The sequence below is a fragment of the Gouania willdenowi genome, chromosome 9 (genome assembly GCF_900634775.1).
Source record: "Gouania willdenowi chromosome 9, fGouWil2.1, whole genome shotgun sequence".
NCBI classification, from domain to species: domain Eukaryota; kingdom Metazoa; phylum Chordata; class Actinopteri; order Blenniiformes; family Gobiesocidae; genus Gouania; species Gouania willdenowi.
Window position 1 is genome coordinate 36,035,721 of NC_041052.1, and position 24,741 is coordinate 36,060,461.

The 24,741-nt window shown below is 38.4% G+C and overlaps 1 protein-coding gene across 1 annotated transcript; it reads right to left on the minus strand.

Moving 5' to 3' along the window:
• Window positions 1–2,654: 2,654 nt before the first annotated feature.
• On the minus strand, window positions 2,655–23,269 carry sart3 (spliceosome associated factor 3, U4/U6 recycling protein). The gene is made up of 19 exons (XM_028458331.1): window positions 22,976–23,269; window positions 21,287–21,413; window positions 21,100–21,204; window positions 20,838–21,022; window positions 19,971–20,076; window positions 18,908–19,032; window positions 18,658–18,813; window positions 17,951–18,089; window positions 14,923–15,030; window positions 14,763–14,840; window positions 14,626–14,684; window positions 12,296–12,405; window positions 12,121–12,233; window positions 10,361–10,437; window positions 8,853–9,024; window positions 6,499–6,926; window positions 5,391–5,543; window positions 4,093–4,280; window positions 2,655–3,033 (listed from the first exon to the last, which is right to left on the minus strand). Exons 1-19 carry the CDS (start codon window positions 23,225–23,227, stop codon window positions 2,871–2,873), a joined length of 2,844 nt encoding a protein of 947 aa, XP_028314132.1. The 5' UTR covers window positions 23,228–23,269; the 3' UTR covers window positions 2,655–2,870.
• Between the last annotated feature and the right edge of the window lie 1,472 nt (window positions 23,270–24,741).

Genomic DNA, 24,741 nt, shown 5'->3' on the forward strand with positions numbered 1-24,741 from the left:
GCTAATTCGCCACACTAAGCTAAAACTCAAACTACTGGTTAATTGTGTAACTTACATTTAAACTAAGGTTTAAAATTGTAAATATCAGAGCCAGCACAGCTCAAAACAAGCGTGCAGCTTCTTCGAAATATTTTCAAATTAAACACATTCCCATATATTTTCTATCCAAAATGTTACAAGTGCTGAAGCAAATTATGTATCTTTTGTCATAACACAACAATACTGTATCCAATGACTGAGTAACCTTTAAAAAAATAGGGAAACATTTTTAACTAATAAAACAGAAACAAAAAGACCATATGTGTCAAAGTCATGGCCCAGGGACCAAATCCGGCCCTTTAGAGCATTCATTTCAACACGCAGGAGAAAGTAAAAATGACAGGAAAAAAAACATGAATCACTGTGTTAATGAAACTCAACATTTTTCATGGTGCTTATATCGCACGATGGCATCATTTTTTAATGTTAAACAATTTAAAAAAAACTCTAAATTCTTACAAAATCCTTAAATCTTCCTCAAATTCTGACATAATTCCCTTAATAAAATAGAAATTGAACACAAAATCTAGAAAATTTTAAGTGAAGATGGAAGATTGGGACTGCTTTCTGTCACTTATTGCTTGGATACTGTCGGTTTCTTACATATTTAGTATTTTATGTATAGAAGTGCAAGCTATGGCGCAATAATGTTAAAATTACTCGTCTTCCTGCATAAAATCTGTGGTACACTTGAGATCAAACTGCTGCGTATTTGGTCCCTGAACTAAAATGAGTTTGACACCCCTGTTTTAGACCCAAAAAATTTCTTAATTTCCTTTTATATTTACAAAAATGTGCAGTCTAATGATCATGCTGACACCTGGCTTTTGATTTTGTATGGTTTCCTTCAAACACAAAGGTAAAAGGCAGGGTTGGGGTCAATTATAGTTGTAATTACAATTATGACAATTATATTCGAAATCATATTTGGAAAAAAATATCTTGCGTGTTGTGATTGTATATTAATTGCTTCAGGTAATTTGCATGGAAATTCTATAAAAGCGCATTTACAATTTAATTAAATGCAAAACTGTGGAACCATGTTACAGTTCTATGTCTTACACATACATAGTAAACAATTATTAAAATATGTTTCAGATAACGTTTACCTGTCAGTTCTCTCTTCAGGATCATTTAAAAAAAAAATGGAAATCTAGGGATAAACTGACACAAAAAAGTCTCGGACACCCACGCCAAAAATATTAATACCAATATTTCCATGGATTAGGAAGCCTAACAAGGTAACCAGTAGATGAAAAACAAATTAGATGATAGAAAATATTTTTTTGTGTATTTTACAGCTGATTTAAGACATGGGTCAAAACTGACCCATTATCATTAGAGATGCTTTTTTTCTTTTCTTCTTTGTCTGCACATGCTGTCAAAGGTCAACACTACAAGAAGTGCAAACTTTTTAAGGTTTTGTTATTGCAATTAAATCATTAGAGATGGTAACAGCTAACCTTCCTCCATTGTTAGCTATGTTTTATGAGGTTATTTATTAAAGGCTCAGTACTTATGATTACTAGAACTTTAACTTCAGTAATTGCGAACATAATTGTAATTGACTTATGGGTAAAATAATAAATTCTAATTTTAATTGTAATTGGAAAAAAGGCAACTCACCTTAATAATAGAGTTGTAATTTAACCTGAATAATTGAAAACGTAATTGAGGAGCATTTGTGTGGGAGAAAGTGAGCTAATCAACTACGAGCAGTAGGGATGTAACGATTAATCGTAAGGCAGTTAAAAATCGATTCATAGGTATCACGGTTGATATCGATTTTCTGAAAATTGAATCGCAGTACTTTTTTTACGCTATCCACAAGTGTAGGCGGCGGGCGGAGTCTAATACTTTCTTTCTGGCTGCCTTCTACTCTTAAATAGTTAATAAATGATTCTTTACCTCTTTAGCACCAAAAGAATATCTGTAATATTACTTGAATATCTGTAAAAGTCACGCTTTTCTATTAGCTCTGTCTGCTAGCATAGCTTCTCTTCTTCACTGCAAGATATCTGCATGCCAACCGACCACTGTGTTACCAGCGCCCTCTGCTGGTCCAAACAAATATGACATAAATCAGTGCAATCGTTTTTTTTTTTAAAGTCCAATTGTTAAGGCACAAAATACATTTTCAGTTGCACTTTTAAAAGAAAAAGAACTATTATGCAGTTTTGCATTGTTTATTATAGAACCAGAATTTAAATTAATAGGCTTCATTTTCATTTGTATTATTCCTTTATTTATTTCATTCAAGATTTATTTTTAGTTAAATTGCATTGTTTTGAATAGTTTATCAAGGAATTCTTTTGACAATGAAAAATAAAAGGAAAATAGTACAGCATTTTCTAGTTTTTTTTCCCAAAAAAAAAATTTGTCTACAGTCCCATTTTGTAAAATAAATCGTGAGAGAATCGTATCGTGAACCGAATCGTATCGGGAGTTGAGTGAATCGTTACATCCCTAACGAGCAGTGTTATAAACCTAACAGTGCAGCCCAGCTATAAACACTACTGTATTATCTGCACCATGGAGGTAATCACAGCCTTTTAAAACATCTGTTAACCCTCCATTCACAATCACACAATGAAAGAAGAGACCGCAACAGGTAGTTTACAATTGTACACACTGTATATTTACACACAAATATAATACACTTTTTTTTATAAAATTGGTAGCTACTGTACCTTCAAACACAGCAGCCAGTGTCAACAAAGGGCTGGATGAGAGGGTGACTAACAGGAAACTGATTACAGAAGAACCACCAACAGGAAGTAAAGCAAAGGAAGGAGCATGGCTTTCAGTTTGGACCATTCCACTCCAGCTTCTCACTTATTGAGAAGCATCTTGGCAAAGTCAGAGTTAGACAGAGGTTTGGGTTCTCCGGCTGCTTTGGACGCTGTCCCGTTCTCCACGGTGCCGACCGGCGCCGACTGGCCACGGTGTAACGATCGAGGAAGTAAAGACAGCTGCGTGCGACCCCGCCCTCTCCTGGAAACATAAATACAGTTTTTTAAAACGACTGCTCACAGCTAAAACTGGGCGATATGAACCAAAATTTATATTTTGACATTTTTTCTCAAAATGGAGATATAAATCTCGATAATTGTAATTAAAATAGTCTTACTAGAAAGACCATTCAGGGTTAAATTTACTGATGCCAAATGCCACACAGGCTCATTTATTAACAAACAACTGCACATCATGTTACACTTTATGCTTGTTCTCATACTTTTTTGGCTGAAGTACCCCTTCTCATATTTCTGAATACAAGTCCCCCCTTTGTCCGACTACAAAATGTTGCTTAGAAAACTATTTAAAAACAACTATAGATCATAATGATGCAATGAACGAGTGATAACACATTTTAAAGAATCTCATTTTGTAAATAAGTAGAAAGAAACAGTATTTAGTGCAGTGGATCCCAACCTTTTTTGGATCATGACCCCATGTTGATATTAAGAATTTCTGGTGACCCCAAAGACACTTTTTTCCCTAGAATTAGTTTTTAATCATGTTTGACAAAACATTTAAAAACCTATTTTATTTTTTCTGAAATTTCAGGCGACCCCACATAGGGTCCCGACCCCGAGGTTGAAAAACACTGATTTAGTGGCTCCTGAATGGATTTATTTCTATGGTTTTATCATTTCCAGTCATCTCACACTTTGGGTGGGACCGACACTGACACTTTATTTGTAAAGGAGGGGGGGGGGGGGGGGGGGGATCTTAACATCTGAATTGATTAACAAATTAATTAACAGAGAAATACTAAAAATAACACAAATACTTAATAGGACAAAAAAAAAACGCACTAAAGGAGAAACAAATGCACAATGGGACAACACAAATACTCCAAGAAAACCACCAAAAACATACAAACAAATGGAAAAATACATAAAAGACACAAAAGGAGAAAAAATACACAAAAACAAAAATCTAAGAACATACATACCAAAAAATACACAAACCGACTCAAAAAGACATCCAAAATTACCAAAAAATACACAAAAGAATAACATCTGGATTGATTTCTTAAAGCAGACTTACGCTCCGTAAGCCTGGCGTGGCACCAGGTCTGAGGTTCCTCTACTGGAACCAGGTTTGTCCGAGGCGTTTCTGGGAGGAGGGTTACTTATCGCCACAGCAATTTTCTTGTCTTCTACGTCTGTTCCGTCCAATTTCAGCACAGCCTGAGAGGCCTGGGCTTCATCTGCAAACTCTACATAAGCCAGACCCTGCACAGCATCGCAGCAAAAACAGCAGCACGAGGTTAATAACACCAAACAAGGTCTTTTTCAACCAAACTCCAAGAATTGATGTCAGCAAGTTCATTTTGTCTTCTTTTTAAAAAATAATGTTATGGTTTCATTCATTCAGACAACTTTTTTCAAGAAATGTAATTTGATCTCCTGACATGCTTCGACTGCCAACTGTCAGTCTTCCTCAGAGGCATCTGCTGATTGCTTTGATGTGTTGTTATGAGTTCATTCTGGGTGTGGCCAACTTTACAGTTCTGTCACGCTGGCTACACTTTATTGCTTAATCAGTCATTTTACTTGCACTTAAGTATGTTTTGAAAGAAGCAAAGTAACTCATTACATTTCTATACCCAACAGTTACCAAGTAAATTATTATTTTTTGTTTTAAAATAATCAATGAACATTGTGAAACTACAAAAAATGAAATGATTAGACAACAATCAAATGCATTACATCATAGCTGACCAATCAGATTAAATGTAATGCACGCCGCCTAAAGAGCAATGAATGGAGGTTATTTTCTCAGTTTTAGAGATCATAAATGTAGCTATACATAGAACCTGAGCATTTCTTTATTTGAAATAAATTCATTGGTGTTTTTTTATTTTAAAAATAATTGTATATTTTTAAAAACCTATTATTTTATACAGATGCCTTTGTGGAAAATAAGTTAAACTTAAATTGTGCAAGATTCGCTCTTTCTTTTTAGGTTTGTACATGAGATGTTTATTGTATGCAAGGAAAATAAACGTGGAGGGTGAAAGTAACTTTTACTTTGAGTCCTATTTAATTGAACTACTTTTTACTTGTACTTGAGTAGTTTATGTATGATTTACTTGTACATGAGTGTAATTTCAATCAAGTAACAGTAACTTCTACTTGAGTAGAATATATCAGTACTCTTTACAACTTTGGCCACGCCCCCTGTCATTGGAGAAGAGAGTCCCAGGTGTGGGAGAGTGAAAATGTTCCCTCATAAGGACACATGAAAGCGATTAGCAGACATCTCTGAGGAAGACTGACAGTTGGCAGTTAAAACATGTCAGGAGATCAAATTTAACATATTATTCCAAGAAATGGTCTCACCTTGGACTTCCCAGAGCGATACGTGACCAGACGAACATCTTTGACTGTCCCGTGACTTTTGCAGAGTTGCTCCAGCTGCTCTTTAGTGTACGAAAACGGCAGCCCAGAGATAAAGATCTTCTGTTTCTCCATCGACATGTTATATTTAAACACCTGCACACAGACAGTGTAAAGCTTTACACCATCATTTACATCACTGAACATGGGCCGTTGTACTGGGTAGGCAGGAGAACACTTCTGGTAACACTTGACCTGATGTTTTATACATAAAGGCTATTATTATGACATTAAGCCTGTCATTAGCATGAATAAGGTGTCATGAAGTCTGTCATCAAGTGTCATTCGTTATCCTAACCCATGGTTCGCAGACTTTTTTGGATCAAGTCTCCCCTTACGTCCGACTACAATATTCAGCTCAGAATTCTGTGAAAAAACAACTACAGAGCATCATGATGGAATTATTAAGTGATAACACACATTTTAAATAATCTCATTTTGTAAATAAGTGGAATGGAATAGTATTTAGTGCTTCTTGAATACATTTATTTCTATAGTTTTTATCTCCCTCTTGATTTGGGAGCAACAGACTGATCCTTGTATTTTCAGTTGATGATTGAAATGATATTGATTAGAACATCATTTTGTTTGTTTTTATTATTCAGTACCTTTTTCTCTTATTTTGTGTGTTTTTGTTGTCGTCGTTGGCATTATTTAAATTATTCTCTTTCAGTGTGTGTGCCTTTGGTGTCGTTTGGTTGTTTCTTATGTCGTTTTGTATGTTTCTCTGTTATTTTTGAGTATTTTGTAGTGATCTTGTGTGTTTTTCTGTCATTTAGTGTGTGTTTGTTGTTGATAATGGTAAGTATATTTCTCTCAATGTGTGTGTTTTTGGTGTCACTGTGAATTGTGTTGTTTGTCTGTTCCATTTATAATTCAGTATATTTTACTTTTATTTTGTGTGTTTTTGTTGTCGTTTTGTGAGATGCTGGTAATATTCAGACAGTGTGAATTTTTTAACTAAAAATAAACATAATAAAAAACTCATTTTTAATGCTATCATTTGTAAATTTTCCTCTCCAGTACCCCCTGTAGTGCCAACACTGTTTACCTTAAAGTCAGGGTTTTTGGTTTTGTCCACACACGGTGACACGTACATGGGCCTTCCCTCCACATCCTGCCTGTCCAGCTTCAGAGCTTCAGGCACAGACATGGAGGTCTCAAACTGGATGTAGCCGTAGCCTTTGAAGGTTCCTTTGTTGCTGAAAACTGGGCGGACCTGTTTAATGGGACCACAGGTCTCAAACAGCGTCCTGAGCTTCACCTCCGGCTCCTCTAGTGCGTATGCTAGGTTGCTGATGAAGACGCTGCTGTTGTCGTTTCTTAGCTCCGGCTTGTCGTCGTCCAGTCTTTGGGGTTTAGAGGCGGGAGGAGTGGGCTTGTACCCTGGGGGAGCGTTCCTCCCAGACTGTGGGATTTTTTCAGTCTCCATTAATTCCAACGTGCAATAATCACCGTTGCCTTTGTGCCGTTTAGGAGCTGTTACAACAGTGAAAAGAAGAACAGGCATCAGGATAATGTCTCACATTATTTCTCCAGCTACAATCAGTGATGGGGTCAATTATAACTGTAATTGAAAAAAATCTGTTGCGTTGTAATCATAATTAAATTGTATTTGAGTTCAGATAATTGACTTTGTAATTGTAATTGGCATAAAAATTCTATTAAAAAACAAGTTTATTTTAATGCAAAACTGGGGAACCACAAGGGCTGGGCAATATATTAATATTCAAGATATATCAAGTTTTCTATTTTGTTTTTTTGTCTGCACATGCTGTCAAAGGTCAACACTAGTTTTTTTTAGACAGCAATGCATTTTTTTTTTGTTGTAATGAAATAAATTGCAATATTTTATTGCATAATTGTGACCATCACCAGCCCTCCCTAAGGAAGGGTTAGAAACAATTCATTAAGGGGAGAATATAAAAAGAGAGGGCAGTGTTACACCTAGGTGTGGGGGTGGGGGGGAGGTGGAAGGGGAAGAGAGCAGGGAGAAGCGATTCAAGGTAGAGTAATGGAGGGGTGGGGAGGAGTTGATTACTGTAAAGTGAGATGTAAAGTTGTAGGCGTGAGGCTTAACTATAATGGTGGTGGCTGTGGGCAGAGGGAAGGAGTGAGTGGTAATACCTGAAACAGGTATTTGGGATCAACGTGTCTAAAATTAAGCCCAAGTTTTATCCCACAGTCCAAGGCATGCTTGTGCATCGTAGACCGATGTATGTGCAAGATACTGCCACTGTAAACCCAAGCGCTGCCCCGGACTCGAGGACGCAGCCAGAATAGCAAAAAGAGCGGGGGCCAGGGAGCCCAGGCAACCCCCCCACCCAAGCAGATGCCCCCAAGACACCAAGCCGAGAGGCAGCCACCGCCCCCCACATACACAACCGAGAAAGCACCTAGAAGCCGGCACACTCCGCCACCAACCCCCCCAACCCCAAGGCCCCCCACCGACATCCACCCCACCACCTCCACCCAATCCCCCGAGGGGAGGACCCAGAGAGACCCCCGGCCAAGACCCCAGCAGAGGGGCCAAGGCCCACGCCCAGCAGATGGCCAGAGCCGCGACGAACGGGCCCCACCCACCCCCAAGGACCCAGCCAGACTGCCACACTGGCATGCAGCGCGTGCAAATCAGAGGCGGTACTTTGGATGTCGCCCAAGCAAGGGCCACCCCACGCCACACCCACTGGTATGCAGGAGAGCGGCACGCTCCACCCACCCCGGAAGACCCCCGCCAGGACCGGTCAAGCCAGCCGGCCAAGCCCGCCGGTCCCCAAGAGCACCCCCCCCGGGACCGGGAACCCCCAAGGAAGAGACCCCGGGCGAAGCCCCCCCCCCCACGAACCAGCCACAGTCAAACAGGACCGCACAGCCCCAGATGGCGCAAGGACAGTAGCCCAGGCCCCACCGCCCACCGGACAGCGCAAGTCACAAGGCAATGCCACCCCCTGGCGCGCGAGCAACCGGCGGCCGCCACCGCAGGAGGGAGGCACTCCAATGGCACCCACCCAGTGTGGAACAGCAGTCCCCGACTAAGGGCGCCCCGGACCCACCCACCGATCCGCAGATAGCAGGACAGACCTACCAGGCAGCCGACGGCAACCGCAACCACCGGAACAGCTAGCGCCACCCAGCAAACAGCATCATCTCGAAGCGCCAAGCAACCCCGCCCCAACCCCGCTACAAACGCCAGCACCCCCCAGCGCGCCCACCCCCCACACCGGCGAGGCGGGCCGCCCTGGGCCCGCACAGACCTAGGACAGCCCCCAAGGCGACCAGGAGACGAGACAAGGACCAAGCCACACCCCCCCCCCGTACATGAAACAGTACATGAATAATTAAAGATGGAATTGTAATTGAAAAATGTAATTCACTCCAACCATGGCTACAATTCTATAATCTTACCACAGTCTTCTTTCCATTCTTGGCTTAAATCCTCGTGCTCTGCTTTCCTCTTCTCTGCTGCTCGACCTCCCTTCTGAAACTTCTTCTGAGCTTTCTTGTCGGCCTTCGCCTGTCGCCGCTGCTCACTCCTCTCATCGTCAACACGAGCCATGTTGGCTTCTTTCTCAGCGACCTGACCAGTGGGCAGAACACAGCGGCATCAGACAAAGGCAGCTGATTTCCGTGTTTTCTGGGCTATTGAACGCACCGCTGTATTGGCCGCATTCCAATAATTTAGCAATTTTTCCAAGAAAAATCCATTTTTTTTTCACATTTTCCCCTTTTTGCAAGTTGGATGTTTTTTTTTTTCTTCAGGCCTGCACTGTAAATACTGCTGCACTTTTTTTCCACTGTAAATAAATATACTTTGACTGCATTTTTGGAACCTTGGACTACTTTTTGACCCCAACCCACTAGGCCATTCTCACACTTACTTTATCCTGAGTGTTTCAGCGCGCTCTCTCTCCCCCTACGTGTGTGTGTGTGTGTACCAGTTATGTCAGCTGTCAGTCTGTGCGCGGTCGCCCCTGATAAACCTAAACCTGATTTGACAACTTTATGCTGATTTTTATTAACTACTATTAAAAACTGGGTGAGATATCTTACATTTTAAACCTTAGAGTACTTTTTATACGCTCTTGACACCGTAAACACATACGTGCGCATTGCTCCCTGGTCCACAAATTTCAATTTATTACCGGTATTTGATTTTGATTTAAACAATCAGTAATCGTATTTTATATACACTACCGGTCAAAGGTTTTAGAACACCCACATTTTCCAGTTTTTTATTGCAATTCAAGTCGTGCAAGTCCAATGAATAGCTTAAAATGATACAAAGGTATGTACTGAAGTACTGCATGAAAGCAGTATTGGAACACAATGTGGTACCAGACCCTCATGAGCATCAGGTGAACAGTATTGTTCAACTCATATCGCTTATTTGTTCTATGCTTTCATTTCAGAGTGCAATGACAGTATAAACTGAATAATTTCCAGTAAAAAACTGTAAAAAGTGTGGTGTTCTAAAACGTTTGACCGGTAATGTATAAATATAAATATATGAATAAAAACAAATATTTAACAGATGTATAACTTCTGCTGTCACTCGCTGCCAAGCAATTTCCCTACACATTTGGATGCCGTCCATGCAGATCACGACGCCTCCGTTCTGAGTTATTAAAGCTGCGAGTGCTTTTTCCCACATTATCTGAAGCTCATTTCTGAACGTTCAGTTCACCATGATGTTCAGTGGCTGTTACAGTTCATTAATTACATTGTAGGGGACTGTCAGTAATATTCTCCTTCCTGACACCCACTTTCACTGGACACGTGTGTGACTGACTGAAAAATCCACACATAGAGCCCACCGTCACATTGGCTGCACCCTCAACTTTAAATGAAAAAAACTAGTGTCCTATACGCCACAAAAAAATGGTTTCTGAATGACACCCCATGCATGCTCATACCCTCGCTCTTTGCTCATTAACTCTGTTGAGGCGAGTCTCTGTCTTCTGCACTGCAACATCCCAGTCCTCCAGCGAGCCTGTGGGTGAGGACCAGAGTTGGTGTCAATTGCAATTTCCAATGACAATTACGTCTTCAATTATCCATGTTCAATTACAACTCAATTATAATTACGGTGACCAGCATTTTTCCAATTACAACTAAAATTACAACTAGGGCTGGGCGATACTCATATCTCAATATTTTTTTCCTCAAAATGGTGATATACAATATTAATCTTGATATTTTTAACTCAATAAAAACTTACCAGAAAGACAATTGTGGGTTAAAGTTGCTGATGCAAAATGCGACACAAGCACATTTACTAACAAACAGCTGATCAATATGTTCCACTATAGGCTTTTTCTCATCTAAGGGACAGCATGTGTGAGTGAGTTCAGTAGTGTGGCTTGTTTAGGGGAGGGTCTAAGTTCAGATGCACTCAGTGATCATCTAACTGTGCTTTTCATGCTGTTCTGAGAAGTAATGAAAGCAGCGACTCCTATAACAAGTATCTTAATGTAAAATCAGCTATAAAATAAATATCTCTGAAATATGGAAAAATTGTAAAGAACACTGGGACTGTACTCTATGAATAATATTAAATACTTGTTTGGATTTATACAATCACAGTACAAATCATGGTAAACAAGTAAAAAATAAATAAATATTGTATATCGATATTATAATTTTCTGTATAGTCAAAAAAGAAAACTCAATATATCGAAAATCTCAATATATTGATTAGCATCTCTTATAATAACGAGTAAGTTTTGTCTTTTGTCTTAAATCAGCTGTAAAATACACAAAAAATATTATCCATCATCCAATTTATTTTTCATCTCTTGCTTACCTTGTTAGGCTTCCTAATCAATGACAATATTGGTATTAATATTTTTGGTGTGGGTGTCTTGAGACTTTTTGTTGTCAGTTTATCCCTAGATTTCATTTTTTTTTTTTTTTTTTTTAAATGATCCTGAAGAGAACTGACAAGTAAACTTTATCTGAAACATATTTTAATAATTAACGACATATGTGTAAGCCACAGACTGTAACAGGGTTCCCCAGTTTTGCATTTCAATAAAATGTAGATGAGTTTAATGAGATGAAAGTAATGGAGTACTCACATTACTGTAATTGAGTCGCTTTTATGGGTTTAGCATATTTCTATATCAGTAATTTTATTTGTACTTAAGTACGTTTTAAAAGAAGCAAAATAATTTGTTACATTTTTACACCAAACCATCACACTGAGTAAATTATATATTTGTGTTTTAAAATGATAAACAGACATTGTGAAACTACAAAAAATGAAATGACCAGACAACAATCAAACAATGAATCACATCATATCCGACCAATCAGATTAAACATAATACACGGCGGCAAAACAGCATTGAATGGAGGTTATTTTCTCAGTTTTAGAGTTCATAAATGTTGCTATACTTAGAGCCTGGAATTTTTTTCAATTTTGAATTGAATTCAGTGGTGTGATTTTATTTTTAAAAATATTTTATACAGATGCCTTTGTGGAAAATAAATGAAGTTCCAATTCTGGTAGATTTGTTCTCATCCTTTTTAAGTTTATACATGAGATGTTTACTGTATGCAATTAATTATCAATTACAAATATCATTAACCACAACCCTGGTAAGGACCAAACATAAAGGTGCTAAGACCAAAAAGTCTAGTCTTGCTGTAAGTATTGTTTGCATGTGCTCACCTTCCACCCTCTCAAAGGTGAGCAGGACTTCACAGACGTGCTCGGGGTAATCTGCCGTACACTGCACTGCTCTGTGAAGAGCTTTACGACAGTGAGGAGCGTCTCCATAAGCCCTAGAAGAGACAGGGACTTTATTCAGGCGTTCACACCCCTTTATAGGCAGCAGCTGACCAACCTTTCCAGATTGTAGTACTCTAGCCACATGTTGGCAAATTTTGCATTGCCTTTAGTCATGATATGGTCCCACAGCTCTCTGGCTTTTTGCATGTTCTTGCAGTGAAGCGCCTGAATGAGTGAAGAGGACAAATGTTAACAGTTTTAGTTCATTTTATTAGAGCAATTTACATTCATCATTTTTACAAATCACAAGATACATCATTACACGGTAATGAAAGCTCAAAAGTAGGCTTATGGACACCCAACTACCCCATATTCGATTATCCTTACAAACATACAAACAGCAACATCAACAAGAGAAAAGCCTTGAAGTACATTTTGATATGACACAAAATGATCACAATCTACACACATTTATACATACATTATATTGGTGTTTATGATATAGCATTTGTATTAATTCCAAATATCACAGGGTTACCTGCAGTTAAAAAGGAGTGGTGGTCTGATGTCATTTGCATATTTCTCTAAAACACTTCTCTTATAATGTATTTTGAGTCTGTAGACCAGCAGCACTTTTCAGTATCAACTCATAATTAAATCTGCTCCTGATGCAGGGCCTCCAATTTTATGTGATCAAGGAAAACAGATGGAAAATTTGGAATTTGTGTCCTGAAACAAATGCCCGCAGCCTGTGAGCCAGATAGCAAAATAATAGGTAACATGTAGGAGGTAGCAGCGCACCTTTGGATGAGAGATCATCCGTGCTCAGCAGAGCTCAGAGGGAGAGAGGAAAGGAGTTTATGAGACAGAAAATGGCGCTACGTACATAGTTGACGTTCCCAGCAGCGCACACGACCAGAGCATGTGTGGAACTCATGGATAATGTGGCGATAGTGAGATAAAACAATAAAAAAATGGGGCAAGCAGTTTCAATCTGCATGTCGGGGAGGAAGAGGAAGTTGCGTGTGTGCAGACTGATGGGAAAGAAAGTTGGAGGAACGCCAAAATACAGTAAGAAATCTATTCAATTCTGACATAGATAGCAAAATAATAATAATTTTGCCATCAAAAGCCCGGTCTCAGTGTTTTTTTTTGTTTTATATAAGGAAACAATGTTCAGATGTTAGAGTTGTCACTAAAGCAAAAAAAAAATAGCTTTAAAGTCACTGACAGGGTTTTTTTTTAACAAAAAGGCTGTTTTCTCAACTTTTTGCTTTGAAACTGAAGATTTGTGTAAAACTTGCTCTATTCAACACCTGATTACAAAAGAACAAAACGAGCCAGTCATATAGTCATAGTAGAAAATATTCTGTGGGTGTTTAAATTCTCAAAAATGGCTGGCACTGAATGAGTTAAGGTCCATCTATGTTGTCCTGTGACTGAAAGTGAATGTAAAGCTTTATCTGAAGTGTGTTTTTAACGTGTTGTGATGAAGAAGCGGTTCAGATTATTATGACTGCATTCAAATGGTGTGTTAGCTGAACTGGTGATCGGTTTACTTGATGACTACTCAGAGCAGACGCATTACACCTCCAATCTCATGTGCAAAACTTGAGGGTGATTCGTCGGTTGGTTGTAGTTCTACTTCTACCCTACTGTTGTATAAGGGTGTAAGAAAATAACGATTCGGCAACATATCGCAATATTTCACGGCGCGATTACCTTTCTGTCAACCGTATTGATCCAAAAAATGTCCAAATCGATTAAATAACCCTAAACATTTAATTGCGCTAACATATGCATAGCCTGGAAACGCCCGGTCACTAGGTGTCAGTGAACCACATCAGACCTTGTTAAACTATCTCACTCCTCAGAGCATTTTATTTTAGTAATTTTCTTTGTTCATTTTTGGAACCTCACAAAATCAGACCGAGGGCCTGTTACCCCCCGTCTGTTATGTACAATTAAAAAGTACAGTATATTTGAAAAGCATTACTAGTTTTATTAAATGAATACTTATAGCAGTGGGTCATCCAAAAGGGCTTTTTTTATTGGGACACAGCATTTATCCATTATAACAAACTCAGTCATTTCTAAACATATTTTAAAATCAGATTTATTCAACCTTAAAAAAAAAAAATCAGAAAAAATGGGCTGCATATCAAATGTGTGGATGAATTTTGAGTAAGGGTGTAAGAAAAAATTGATTCAGTGATATATCGCAATATTTCACCACGCGATTATCGCATTGATCCTGGTATTTCATACCATTTTGTACTTGTAAAGGTGAAATTTATAATTACTGATATTGTGATATATCGCGATGTATATCGTATTGTCTAATCTCGGGATATATAATATATATCGTGATGTGCAAATCGTGAATCGTATCGCCAGATTCATGGCAAAGCACACCCCTACTGTTGTGAAAGTAACACAGCTTACCTCTATCCGTGCCCAGTTCTGCATGATGATACAAGAAGGATCTCCACTCTCACCGAATCCTAAAGCGATACAAAGAGTGAATCAGAGAGAACTGATCCAAGAACAGCAGAAAACAAAGGTCAGTGGGCGTGGCTTACTTTCTTCCACATCCTGTTTCATGTACTCTAATGACCGAGAGAAGGTGCTCCGCAGCTCCTCCAACTCTTTACTGGACTCTGGAAAACAAGGAGAGGAAATGCATTCAGTCAAAGCCCGAATGGAGCTGAATGAGCTTTGGAAACTTAGAGACAAACAGACCTTTGGTGAAATCCACCCGCCTCCTCAGGTAGTCCAAGTACGCCTGCCAAATGTCCACGTAATCTGTCGCTTGGATGAAACCTGCGTTCAAAGCCTTCTCAAAGACATCTGCAGGAAAAAAAAATAAAAATAAAACATACGATTATGATTTCTCCAACCAATTTTCAACTACAATTACGTCTTCAATTATCCATGTTCAATTACAGCAAGAGCTTTTTCCACTTACAATTAAAATGATGTCATAATTGCAATTAATTATCAATTGTAATTATAAATTACCTCATCCCTGGCTCCAACAAATGTTTAAACGCAAACAAATAACTTTTGATTTTTCTATACCAAAAATGAGGGTTGGGGTCAATTATATATTTGTAATCGCGTGTTATGGTGAAAATTATTAGCCTTGGTTGTAACTTTCCATTATGTGATTTTCATTTCTTCAACTTTGCTCTGGGTCAGACTGCCTTGTCCAAAGCACATGATATGCTTACACACACACTCACATAGTTCCCCAAAACATTCCCAAGGACAGGTGCGTAGGCACTCTCTGTGTGCGCACTCACATGTCACACACACACGCCATACACATCCATTCATTCACACACACAAACACAAACGCACACTCCTCCGTCTCTATGACAACCGACAGATACAGGACTGGTTGTTTAGACCCAAAAGAACAAACTGTCTTTCCTTTTTTCTCCCTCTGTCCTCACCTCCTCCCTCTCTCTGTATCTCTATCTCCTGGGGGGAGGAGGGAGGGGGACTGAGGGGAATATACGTATTGGATCAGAACTGTCTCACGCAATCATCGGACGTCCGCCTGGACGGACGCTAACTTTGTTACATTTTGTACCTTTTTTCTTAGTTTAGAATAAACATTTTTTATATAAAATCATCAATGCTTCTCCTGGATTCCATCATTCAACCAGAGCAATGAATCATGTCTCAAATGAGGTCAACCGTAAATTCTGCCGTAACACGCGTAATTGGTAATTAATGAAAAAACAATATAATATATAATTGAAATTGTAATTAATAACATGTTGATGTTGTAATCGTAAGTGAATTGTAATTGACTTCAGATAATTTAATTTATAATTGACATGAACATTTTATAAAAACTGTCTTTTACAAAGTAATTACATGTAGCAGTGTTCTCATCATCTCTGTTGAGCGCAAGTGCCCCCAACAATGTAAATTTGCTTCCCTAGGGAGTGATGTCGCCCCCTACGTTCCATTTTCAGAAACGTCGGGGTTTTTTCAGTTGTTTTTTTCCCGTTTTTAATCGGTATCGTCATCATGATTGTTACACACTTGGACACAAAAGGGACTTCCAGGCATACACGGGTTGTTTTAACTCTCTTTTTAATCTGAATAACCAAAGAAACACATACATCAGCCACACCCTCCATTTTATACAAGTAATTTGCTCCCGAGGATCCCTGCCATCACTTAGCTGCCCTTGATGCTGCCTGTGTACATCCTTGTCCAATGTAAACAGTGTAGTTTCAACCAGACATAGCGCACATGAAGCTGCTCGTCATGTTTACAGATCCTTCTACATGCACGTGCACGGATGTGAATACCATCGGGTTGAAACGTGTTCAGGCTTAAAGAGACATCGACTTCATTCTGGTCAGACAAGTTCGGGCCGCGTTCTCTTGGGTCAGGTATTATTTTGTTTGTGACGTGCACGTGTCCTCTGCACATGTGTGTGCGCACGCACTCCACACGTGTGGGTGTTCCAATATTACTGGAGGTCTCATATAAAACCTAATTAAAATGTGAAAACCGCATCTTGGAATCAGTCTTTTGAATAAAATGTTAAACCAAGCATGAGTAACTCTAACTACATTCATCATCACCTTCACCAATTCAACAAATAACTTTTAGCTGTGAAATAAGGCTGGGACAAAGATAAAAACCCAACCCAAATTCGCTTCACTAAATTTGGTCTTCAGAATTATAACTGTATCATAAATATTATAAAAATTATAAATTATAAATAAAGTGGTGGGTATAGTGACACCTAAAATATTAATATTAATACTTTCATTGATTAGGAGGCCAAACAAGGTAACCAAGAAATAAAAAATAAAATATATGGTAGATAATATGTTTTAGTGTATTTTATAGCCGATTTAAGACATGGGTCAAAACTGACCCGTTATCATAAGAGATGCTAACAGAAAGCTAACACAAGAGGAAGGTTAAGCTATTGATTAAAGGTGCAGTAATTGTGAATAAATTAATTTGAACTTTAGTATTTGATAAGGTAAGTGTGGGAATGCGAAATAGGTAACTTTTAGAGGTTAAACTTTGACAAAATAAATGTATATACATTTTTTAATTGACCCTGTTTTTAATAATGAATGTAAATCTTAACCGATTGACACCTTTCAAATTGTTCTGTCCTCAGTGTTAATCATATCTTATTTGTAGTATGATAAATCTCTTACTTTTAATGTTATTCAAATGCAAATTTTTGTGATCATGCAATAATTGAGGGTTTGATTAGGTCTGCTAGAGTGTGTCACCTGTTGCTCTTTTACTTTTAGCAATACTGCTGTTAAAGCTTTAATTCTGCAGCTACAGCTACAATGTATAGCTTAAAATGTTACTACTATCCTCTACATTTTATAAGTATACTTCAAGTGGGAAGGCTTTGCATTTCCTGTTACTTTGCTGGGCAGTCTCTGCAACTCCAAATAATTCTTTGTTAAATCTTCAATTTCTGAACAAAATGCTGTTAATCATCTGTGGATTTTGCATTCCCGTTTGCATTGTCGCGGCAATGCAAAGTTTCTAGTTGTAATTGATTTCAGGGAAAAATAATAATTGTAATTTTAATTATAATTGAAATTGGAAAAAAAGGAAGGTCAATGTAATCGTAATTGAGTTGTAATGTAACATGGATAATTGAACATGTAATAGTAATTGAAAAATGTAATTGACCCCAACCCTGCCTAAAACTTCTAAAGATGTTTGGGCTGACAGATCCCTCACAGTCTTAGTTGTTGCTCACCTGAAACCGTTTGATGGTCCACGTGGTGCCTCTCCAAAGCCAGCAAGTAGCTCCTCCACAGGCCCATCGTCCACGGGCAGTTTCTGACCGCACGCTCGTGAGTGGACAACACCAAGTCTTTGACCTTCAACTGCCGATCCTGAAGGGTTTTTAAACAAAGTAGAATTAATAAATCCAAGACTATAGGATGACGCCTAAGTTAGCTAAGCCCTGTCTGAGCACTCTGGAATTTCCCATTTCAAAAAACTTTGATCAGAGTGAAGAGCAGCGGCTTAGCCAAGCCAGGGATTAGTGCGTGTTTACAGCCTTCTATAGAAGACGTGATGTAGATTGGGGGTTCTCAACCTTGCAGTCAGTACCCCATTTGGGGGGTACTCTCATAGTGTGAGAGGGAGGAGCTCACATTCTTATAGGGTAGCGTAGGAGGCGTATATTATGTCCATGATAGGAGGAGAGAAGATTGTCAGGAGGAGGAGTTTCCTGTAGGTGATGTCAGGTATGGGGGAAAATCCAACTCACCCGTTTAGAGCTGACTTTTAACAAAATGCGGAATAACAAGGGAGGGAGGAAACTAAACTTTTTAAACTTTGGCTCTCTGAATGAGGCCAAAGGGATGTATATCACTGTAGCAAAACCATTATAAAGTGATTTTTTCATCATACCTCCCCTTTAAGGCAGCACCAGTGCAAACAAAGACCTATACCTACCAGATAGTTGTTGTACTTTTCCCACATGTCAGGCACCAGGCAGTTCTCGGCCAAAGTCCGCTCGAAGATCATCACGATCCGAGCAGGGTCCCCCTCCTTCAGCTCAAAGTCAATGTAGGCCTGATACTCTGCCAGCTTTGGAGGTTCAGCTGCGAGCTGCAGCACAACACAAAAACAATGCATATAATTCAAAAAAATGAGGAAAGATAAAAGCGAGGAGATCTTTAACATTGCACAAAAGACTAATTACCAACGCTTCTTCAAAGGGTCGGCACTTCTCCATCCGCTGCAAAGCCTGTTTGTATTGATTGATGATGGTCTCAGCCACTCCACGATCAGACCACTCCTCGTACTCTGCGTATGTGGCTTCCATGTCTGCAAAGCAACGGACCCCGAGGTTATTAAATCTTATTTAACTCATCAACTCACACAGGACAATCACTGCATCAGGATTGGGGTCAATTATAATTGCAATCACATAATTGATATTTAATTACAATTATGGCCAAATTAAAATCTTAAATGTAATTTTTTTTAAATCAGTCACCATTGTAACTGAATTGGAAGTGAGTTAAGATAATTTACTTTTTAATTGTAATTACGGTGGAAATTCAATAAAAACTTTTAATTACAATTTAATTAAACACAAAACAGGTTTATAGCTTACACATAAGTAGTTAATATGAAACATATTTTAATATTTGTTAAGTTTTCCCACTACCTGTCAGTAAATTTTCACACTCATACAAGTGGTAGGGGTTAGTTAAGATATAATGGAAGTTTTTTTGAATAGAGACGATACGATTTTACAGAGTAACATAGTATGAATGTAAGTGATGTTTTGTACAAAGTGTTCATAGTTATTGCTAATTTCAACTCTTGTCCCTAGTTGGGCTTTTACATAAGATATAATAATAAATGCACTATAATTTAAATGTAAAGATGCTAAAACATTGTACGCACAAAAAAGGCATAGAATCATCACAACGCTATATGAATAAAAGTTAGTAAAATTGTAATTGAACTTTAGCAATTGAGAATGTAATTGAAATTTACTTTCAGAAGAAAAATCAGAATTGTAATGTATTTGTAATTGGAAAAAATGCCAGTTATCGTAATCATAATTGAACATGGATAATTGAAAATGGAATTGTAATTGAGAATCCTGCACTGCATATTAACTCAATCTTAATCTTTACTTATTTTCTGATGCCATGTTGTCAGTAATCCAAATGTAGACAAAAACACTGCAAGTCACCTTATTATAGCTTCTACATGACAATCCATCTAGACAGAAGAAAATGAATCCTCACCCATTAACGGGACTGCCAGCTGGCGGCGAAACAGTGTGTGGATTCGTTCCAGTTGTGCATTCAGCATCTCCTGCTCCTGATGACTGGGAATCTTACCAGGAGGAGGCTAAAAGGTATGCCCAGTGGAGAAATTCTATTATTAATTATTACATTTTTTTTAAGTTAAAGAAATTAGATGTTACACATCAGAAAAAACTAAACAAATTCCTCTGGTGTCTTTCAGCCAACTGTGTAATTATAATTGAAATTGTAATTTAAAAATGCAATATAATTATATTGGAATTCAGATGACCAACTTTAAAATTGACATGGAAATTCTATTCATTAACTATGGTGCGGCCTTTACATGGATTTTTCTTGGAAAATTGCGGCCAATACAGCAGTGTGCTCTATAGCCCGAAAAATACGGTAATTGACCACGAATGTTTTAAAAAAAAGTTACATTACGAGAAATATGTAAATGGCCCTAAGCCTGCTTTCAGCCTATTTATCATAAAATCAATCAGCTTTGGAATAGAAATATTGCCTATGTCGATATAGTTTTATTTTTTAAGACTCATTTTAGGAGTTGCTGCTTTCGCTACTTCTCAGAAGAGCATGAAAAGCATAGTTAGATGGGTTTCTTAGTGCATCCTAACCCAGACCTTCCCCTAAACAAGCCACACTACAGAACTCACTCACACGTGCTGTCCTTTCTTGGAGAAAAAGCCAAAAGTGGCACAAATTGTGCAGCTATCTTTTTCATAAATGTGCCTGTGTGACATTTGTCATCAGCAAATTTAACCCAGAATTGTCTTTTCTGGTAAGACTTTGAGTTAAAAATTGAGATATTAGTTTTGGTCCATATCGCCCAGCCCTACAACAAACCTGCACTGAGGACAGGATGTTGTTCTCAAACACTCTGTATGCGTCCCACACGGTCCAGCCCTTGGTCATGTGAAGTCCCACTGCTGTCACAGATCTCTCAAAGATGGCCCTGGCCTTGTCTATCCCGCCTGGGGAGCCCATGCCACCAATGGAGTACACAGCATATTCCTGCCAGATGTCTGGACCTGTTATTGAGGAAGATCATAAGATTAGACCAATTATTAACTGAGACTAAAAAAAGAAGATGGAATTGCACACTCACAGATGTAATCTTTGACAGCTCTCTCGAAAAGCTCATACACGCTTTCCCTGTTCTGCTCCCCTTCTGCCAAACGCTTTTCATCCTTGAGCCAGTCCAGCCACAGCTCTGTGCAAACACAGCAGGTGTTGTTTTAGCTGTGAGGCTGCTGATTCTTATGAACTGGGAACTGCACGAAATCAACACCAACCTTCGGTGAGTGGGAAAAGTTCACTCATCTTCTGCCTCGCTTTACGCAGACGCTCAAGCTCTCCCTCCTGCTTGAGAAGTTTGATGAGATCGATGTGGCAGTTGTAGTCAAAGGCATTGATGGACAGCTGAGTGGAAAATCAAAAAAACATAACTTAAATACCTCATTTTATTTACATTGTTTAGAATTCTGAATACAGAAATAACAAAAAGGGAAAGTAATGTTTTTCAAAGCTTTTACATCACCTACAAGGCTATTTTTTTCTCCCAGATTGAAGTAGGACCCTTAGTGGTTACAGATTATGTGAAATTTTGGAAATGTATGATACTGAGACTGAGTAGGAATAAATCATGTTGCAAATACAGAAATCTGTAGTCTGCCCAACCCCCCCCAGAGATTTACATCAAATATAAAGCCAATTCTCAATAGGGAAGGCTACAAAGTCAGAAATAAATGAACTAATGTATGGACATCAACTAAAGTAGTGATGCACCGAAATAAAACATTTGTGGCCGAAAGCCGAATAAAATATAAACGCTTGGCCGGATACTGAATATCGAAAGTGGTTGTTAAGTTTTTCAGTATTTTTTTTAATAGTGCATAAATAGCCTAGAATGAACTTTTAGACATGTTTTTTAAAGAAAGTAAATGTTTTATGAATATTCTGACATTTTTTAGATATTCCAGTAGCCTTTGCTTTTCATAAAAACCACAACAAAGTTTTTCATTTATATTATTTATATATATAGCCCTTCAAATAAAACAAAACATGCATTCCACAAAAACTAAAGTGCATTAAAGGGGAGGTATGATGAAAAAAAACAATCACATTTTAACCCTTGCGGTGCCGTGTCTGTGTCATATGTCTGTGGTCCATACACAGAACATCCAATGGTTTTTTTTCTCTGCCAAATCACACCATTTGCTTGTCATCATGTCAGAATTACAGATTATTAAGCGCTTAAACAGGGCAGAAGTACGCTACGCTCCCCCTCCTCAATTCAATTAAATGATAGTTTAATTTGGTTGCTGTACTGTAACTAGGGTATTCAATTACAAAGGCCCCCAACTTTAATGTAAAACTGAAACTTGCTGAAATAACACGACAAACAAGTTTGCAGCAGTCTAAAAAACAGAGTTTGTAGTTGCAGATGTGAAACAAAATAAAACAAAGTCAAAACCTGGAGCTGTCATGTGACAAATCAATCAACAGTTCTAACTGAAAAATAAATAATTATGTTAATTTTGGGTTCTGCCCTTGCGCGACTTGCGGCAATGACGCGGTGGTGACGACATAATCCAAGATTATGAACCAGAGCGAGAGTGTGAAAAGCCTTATAATATCAGGAAATAAGAGCAGAAATGTATACGTTAATAATACTAATGATGATGCTGTTTTGTTTTATTGTCAGTACACTTTAATGTACAGCTGTGGAGCTTTCGACGACTCGAGCAGTAAAAGAGGCAAGTGTATATTGTGCATGCGACACAATCTTAAGCATAACAATTTAGCTGATGAGCTAATCACGACCCGTGGCTAACATTCACCATTTTACCTCAATTACAAGCAACTGCGTGTGTTATTTTCTAGTAAATGGTATGAGCCGCTGATTGTTTAACGCCGTTGTGTATACCACTCATTCATTCATTCATCCAGGTTAGCTTCGAGGCTAACATCGTGCCTCCTACCTGCTCTTCGAGCCTCTGAATCTCCGCTTCGTTTTCTTTCTCGTCCTCCGACGAATCGTCCTCGGAGCTTTCTACTCCCATGGCCTCCTCCTCGTCACCAGACTCCATGTCCCTCTGCTCCATGCCGGCGTCTTCCTCCTCTTCTTCCTCCATGTCCTGCTGCTGCGTTTGCTCTGCGTTGGTTGCAGCTGCCATGTTGGATATATTTTTGCGTGCCGTTCCTGTTCTTTCCGATGTTTTCAATCTGTCCATGCGCGAAACGCGTCTACATCCGGTTGGCCTATTTTACGGCAGTTCGTTTACGACTGACTTTACGTTGACTATCACCATGGCGACAGTGACAGCGTAAATCAGTGGAAGCAACAAACCAATTTAAAAAACGTGATTTATTTTTTTAATTTTTTAATTATATAACTTTTTATCAGATTTACAGCAACTTAGCTAATATGCAAATTCATCAGAGGTATCAACATACTAGCTCATTCGGATTAATTTGCATATTAATAATAATAATAATAATAATAATAATGCATTTTAATGGATTTTATATAGCATTTTATCATAGACGCTCAAAGGGCTTTACAGAATGAAGGCATTATTCGTTCACTCCACATTTAGTGGTGGTAAGCTACTATTGTAGCCACAGCTGCCCTGGGGCAGACTGACGGAAGCGAGGCTGCCATAGTGCGTCATCGGCCCCTCCGACCACCACCAACACTCGCTCACACACTACATTCATACTAGGCAATGTCGGTGAAGTGCCTTACCCGATGACACAACGACAGATACCACTAGCGACTGTCCCCCACTGTGGCACCTGGAATTCTCAGTGGTCTCCCATCCAACTACTGCTAGCTAAATTTATAGTTTTTAAACAATTACATTATATTTTTAGGAGAAAAAAAATACTACAAATTTCACAAGTATTGCTGTAGATCTGTTCAAAAGTAACAGAAAATTCACATGTGTTTTTTAAACATGGTTTGTTGCTAAATGTTTCAAAAAGTTGATGTTTATTTTAGCATGCGCAACTTTACAATCGGCGCCTCATACGAGTACCCCCTTTCTCTTATTACGCATGTACCCCCTTTGTCAAATTCATCCAGCTTCCGTCAGGACCTCATCATTCATCACAGAGCGTAAATGTTTGGTTTAAAAAGAGGACAATTGTAAACTACCTTCACAAAAGAATCTCATATTGTAAGTGGAATTAAACAGTATTTAATGCCTCCTGAATAGATTTGTTTTTATAATTTTTGGTTCATTTCCCGCCTGGTGTGCAGAGATGAAAGTAATAGATTACAAGTACTCACGTTACTGTAATTGAGTTGCTTTTATGGGTACTTGTACTTTTTTAAGTATATTTCTAAATTAGTAAATTTACTTGTACGTTTTAAAAGAAGTAATTTGTTACATTTCTACACCCAACCGTTACTGAGTAAAGTATTATTTTTTTGTTTTAAAATGATCAACGGACATTGCGAAACTACAAAAAATGAAATGACCAGACAACAATCAAATAATCCATATGTTCTTAGTCGTGCCATTTTCGATCAATGCCAAGCCTTTCTTCGGTTCAGGATGGGATTTCTACCCATTATGTTGTTACCATGGCACCATTTTAGAGTTCATAAATGTAGCTATACTTAGCCTGATAATTGTACTATTTAATTGAGCTACTTTTTATTTGTACTTGAGTATTTTATGTATGACTTACTTGTACTTGTACTTGAGTACTATTTCAATCAAGTAACAGAACTTCTACT

What these genes read in the sequence shown, in the direction of transcription:
- sart3 (XM_028458331.1), bottom strand. Translation starts at nt 23,227, where the DNA reads ATGGACAGATTGAAAACATCGGAAAGAACAGGAACGGCACGCAAAAAT. An exon ending in GCTGGCAGTCCCGTTAATGG is followed by an intron (nt 19,033 to 19,970) that starts GTGAGGATTCAT and finishes GTTGCTTTGCAG; the next exon opens with ACATGGAAGCCACATACGCA. An exon ending in CCACGCCAGGCTTACGGAGC is followed by an intron (nt 3,034 to 4,092) that starts GTAAGTCTGCTT and finishes TTATGTTTCCAG; the next exon opens with GAGAGGGCGGGGTCGCACGC.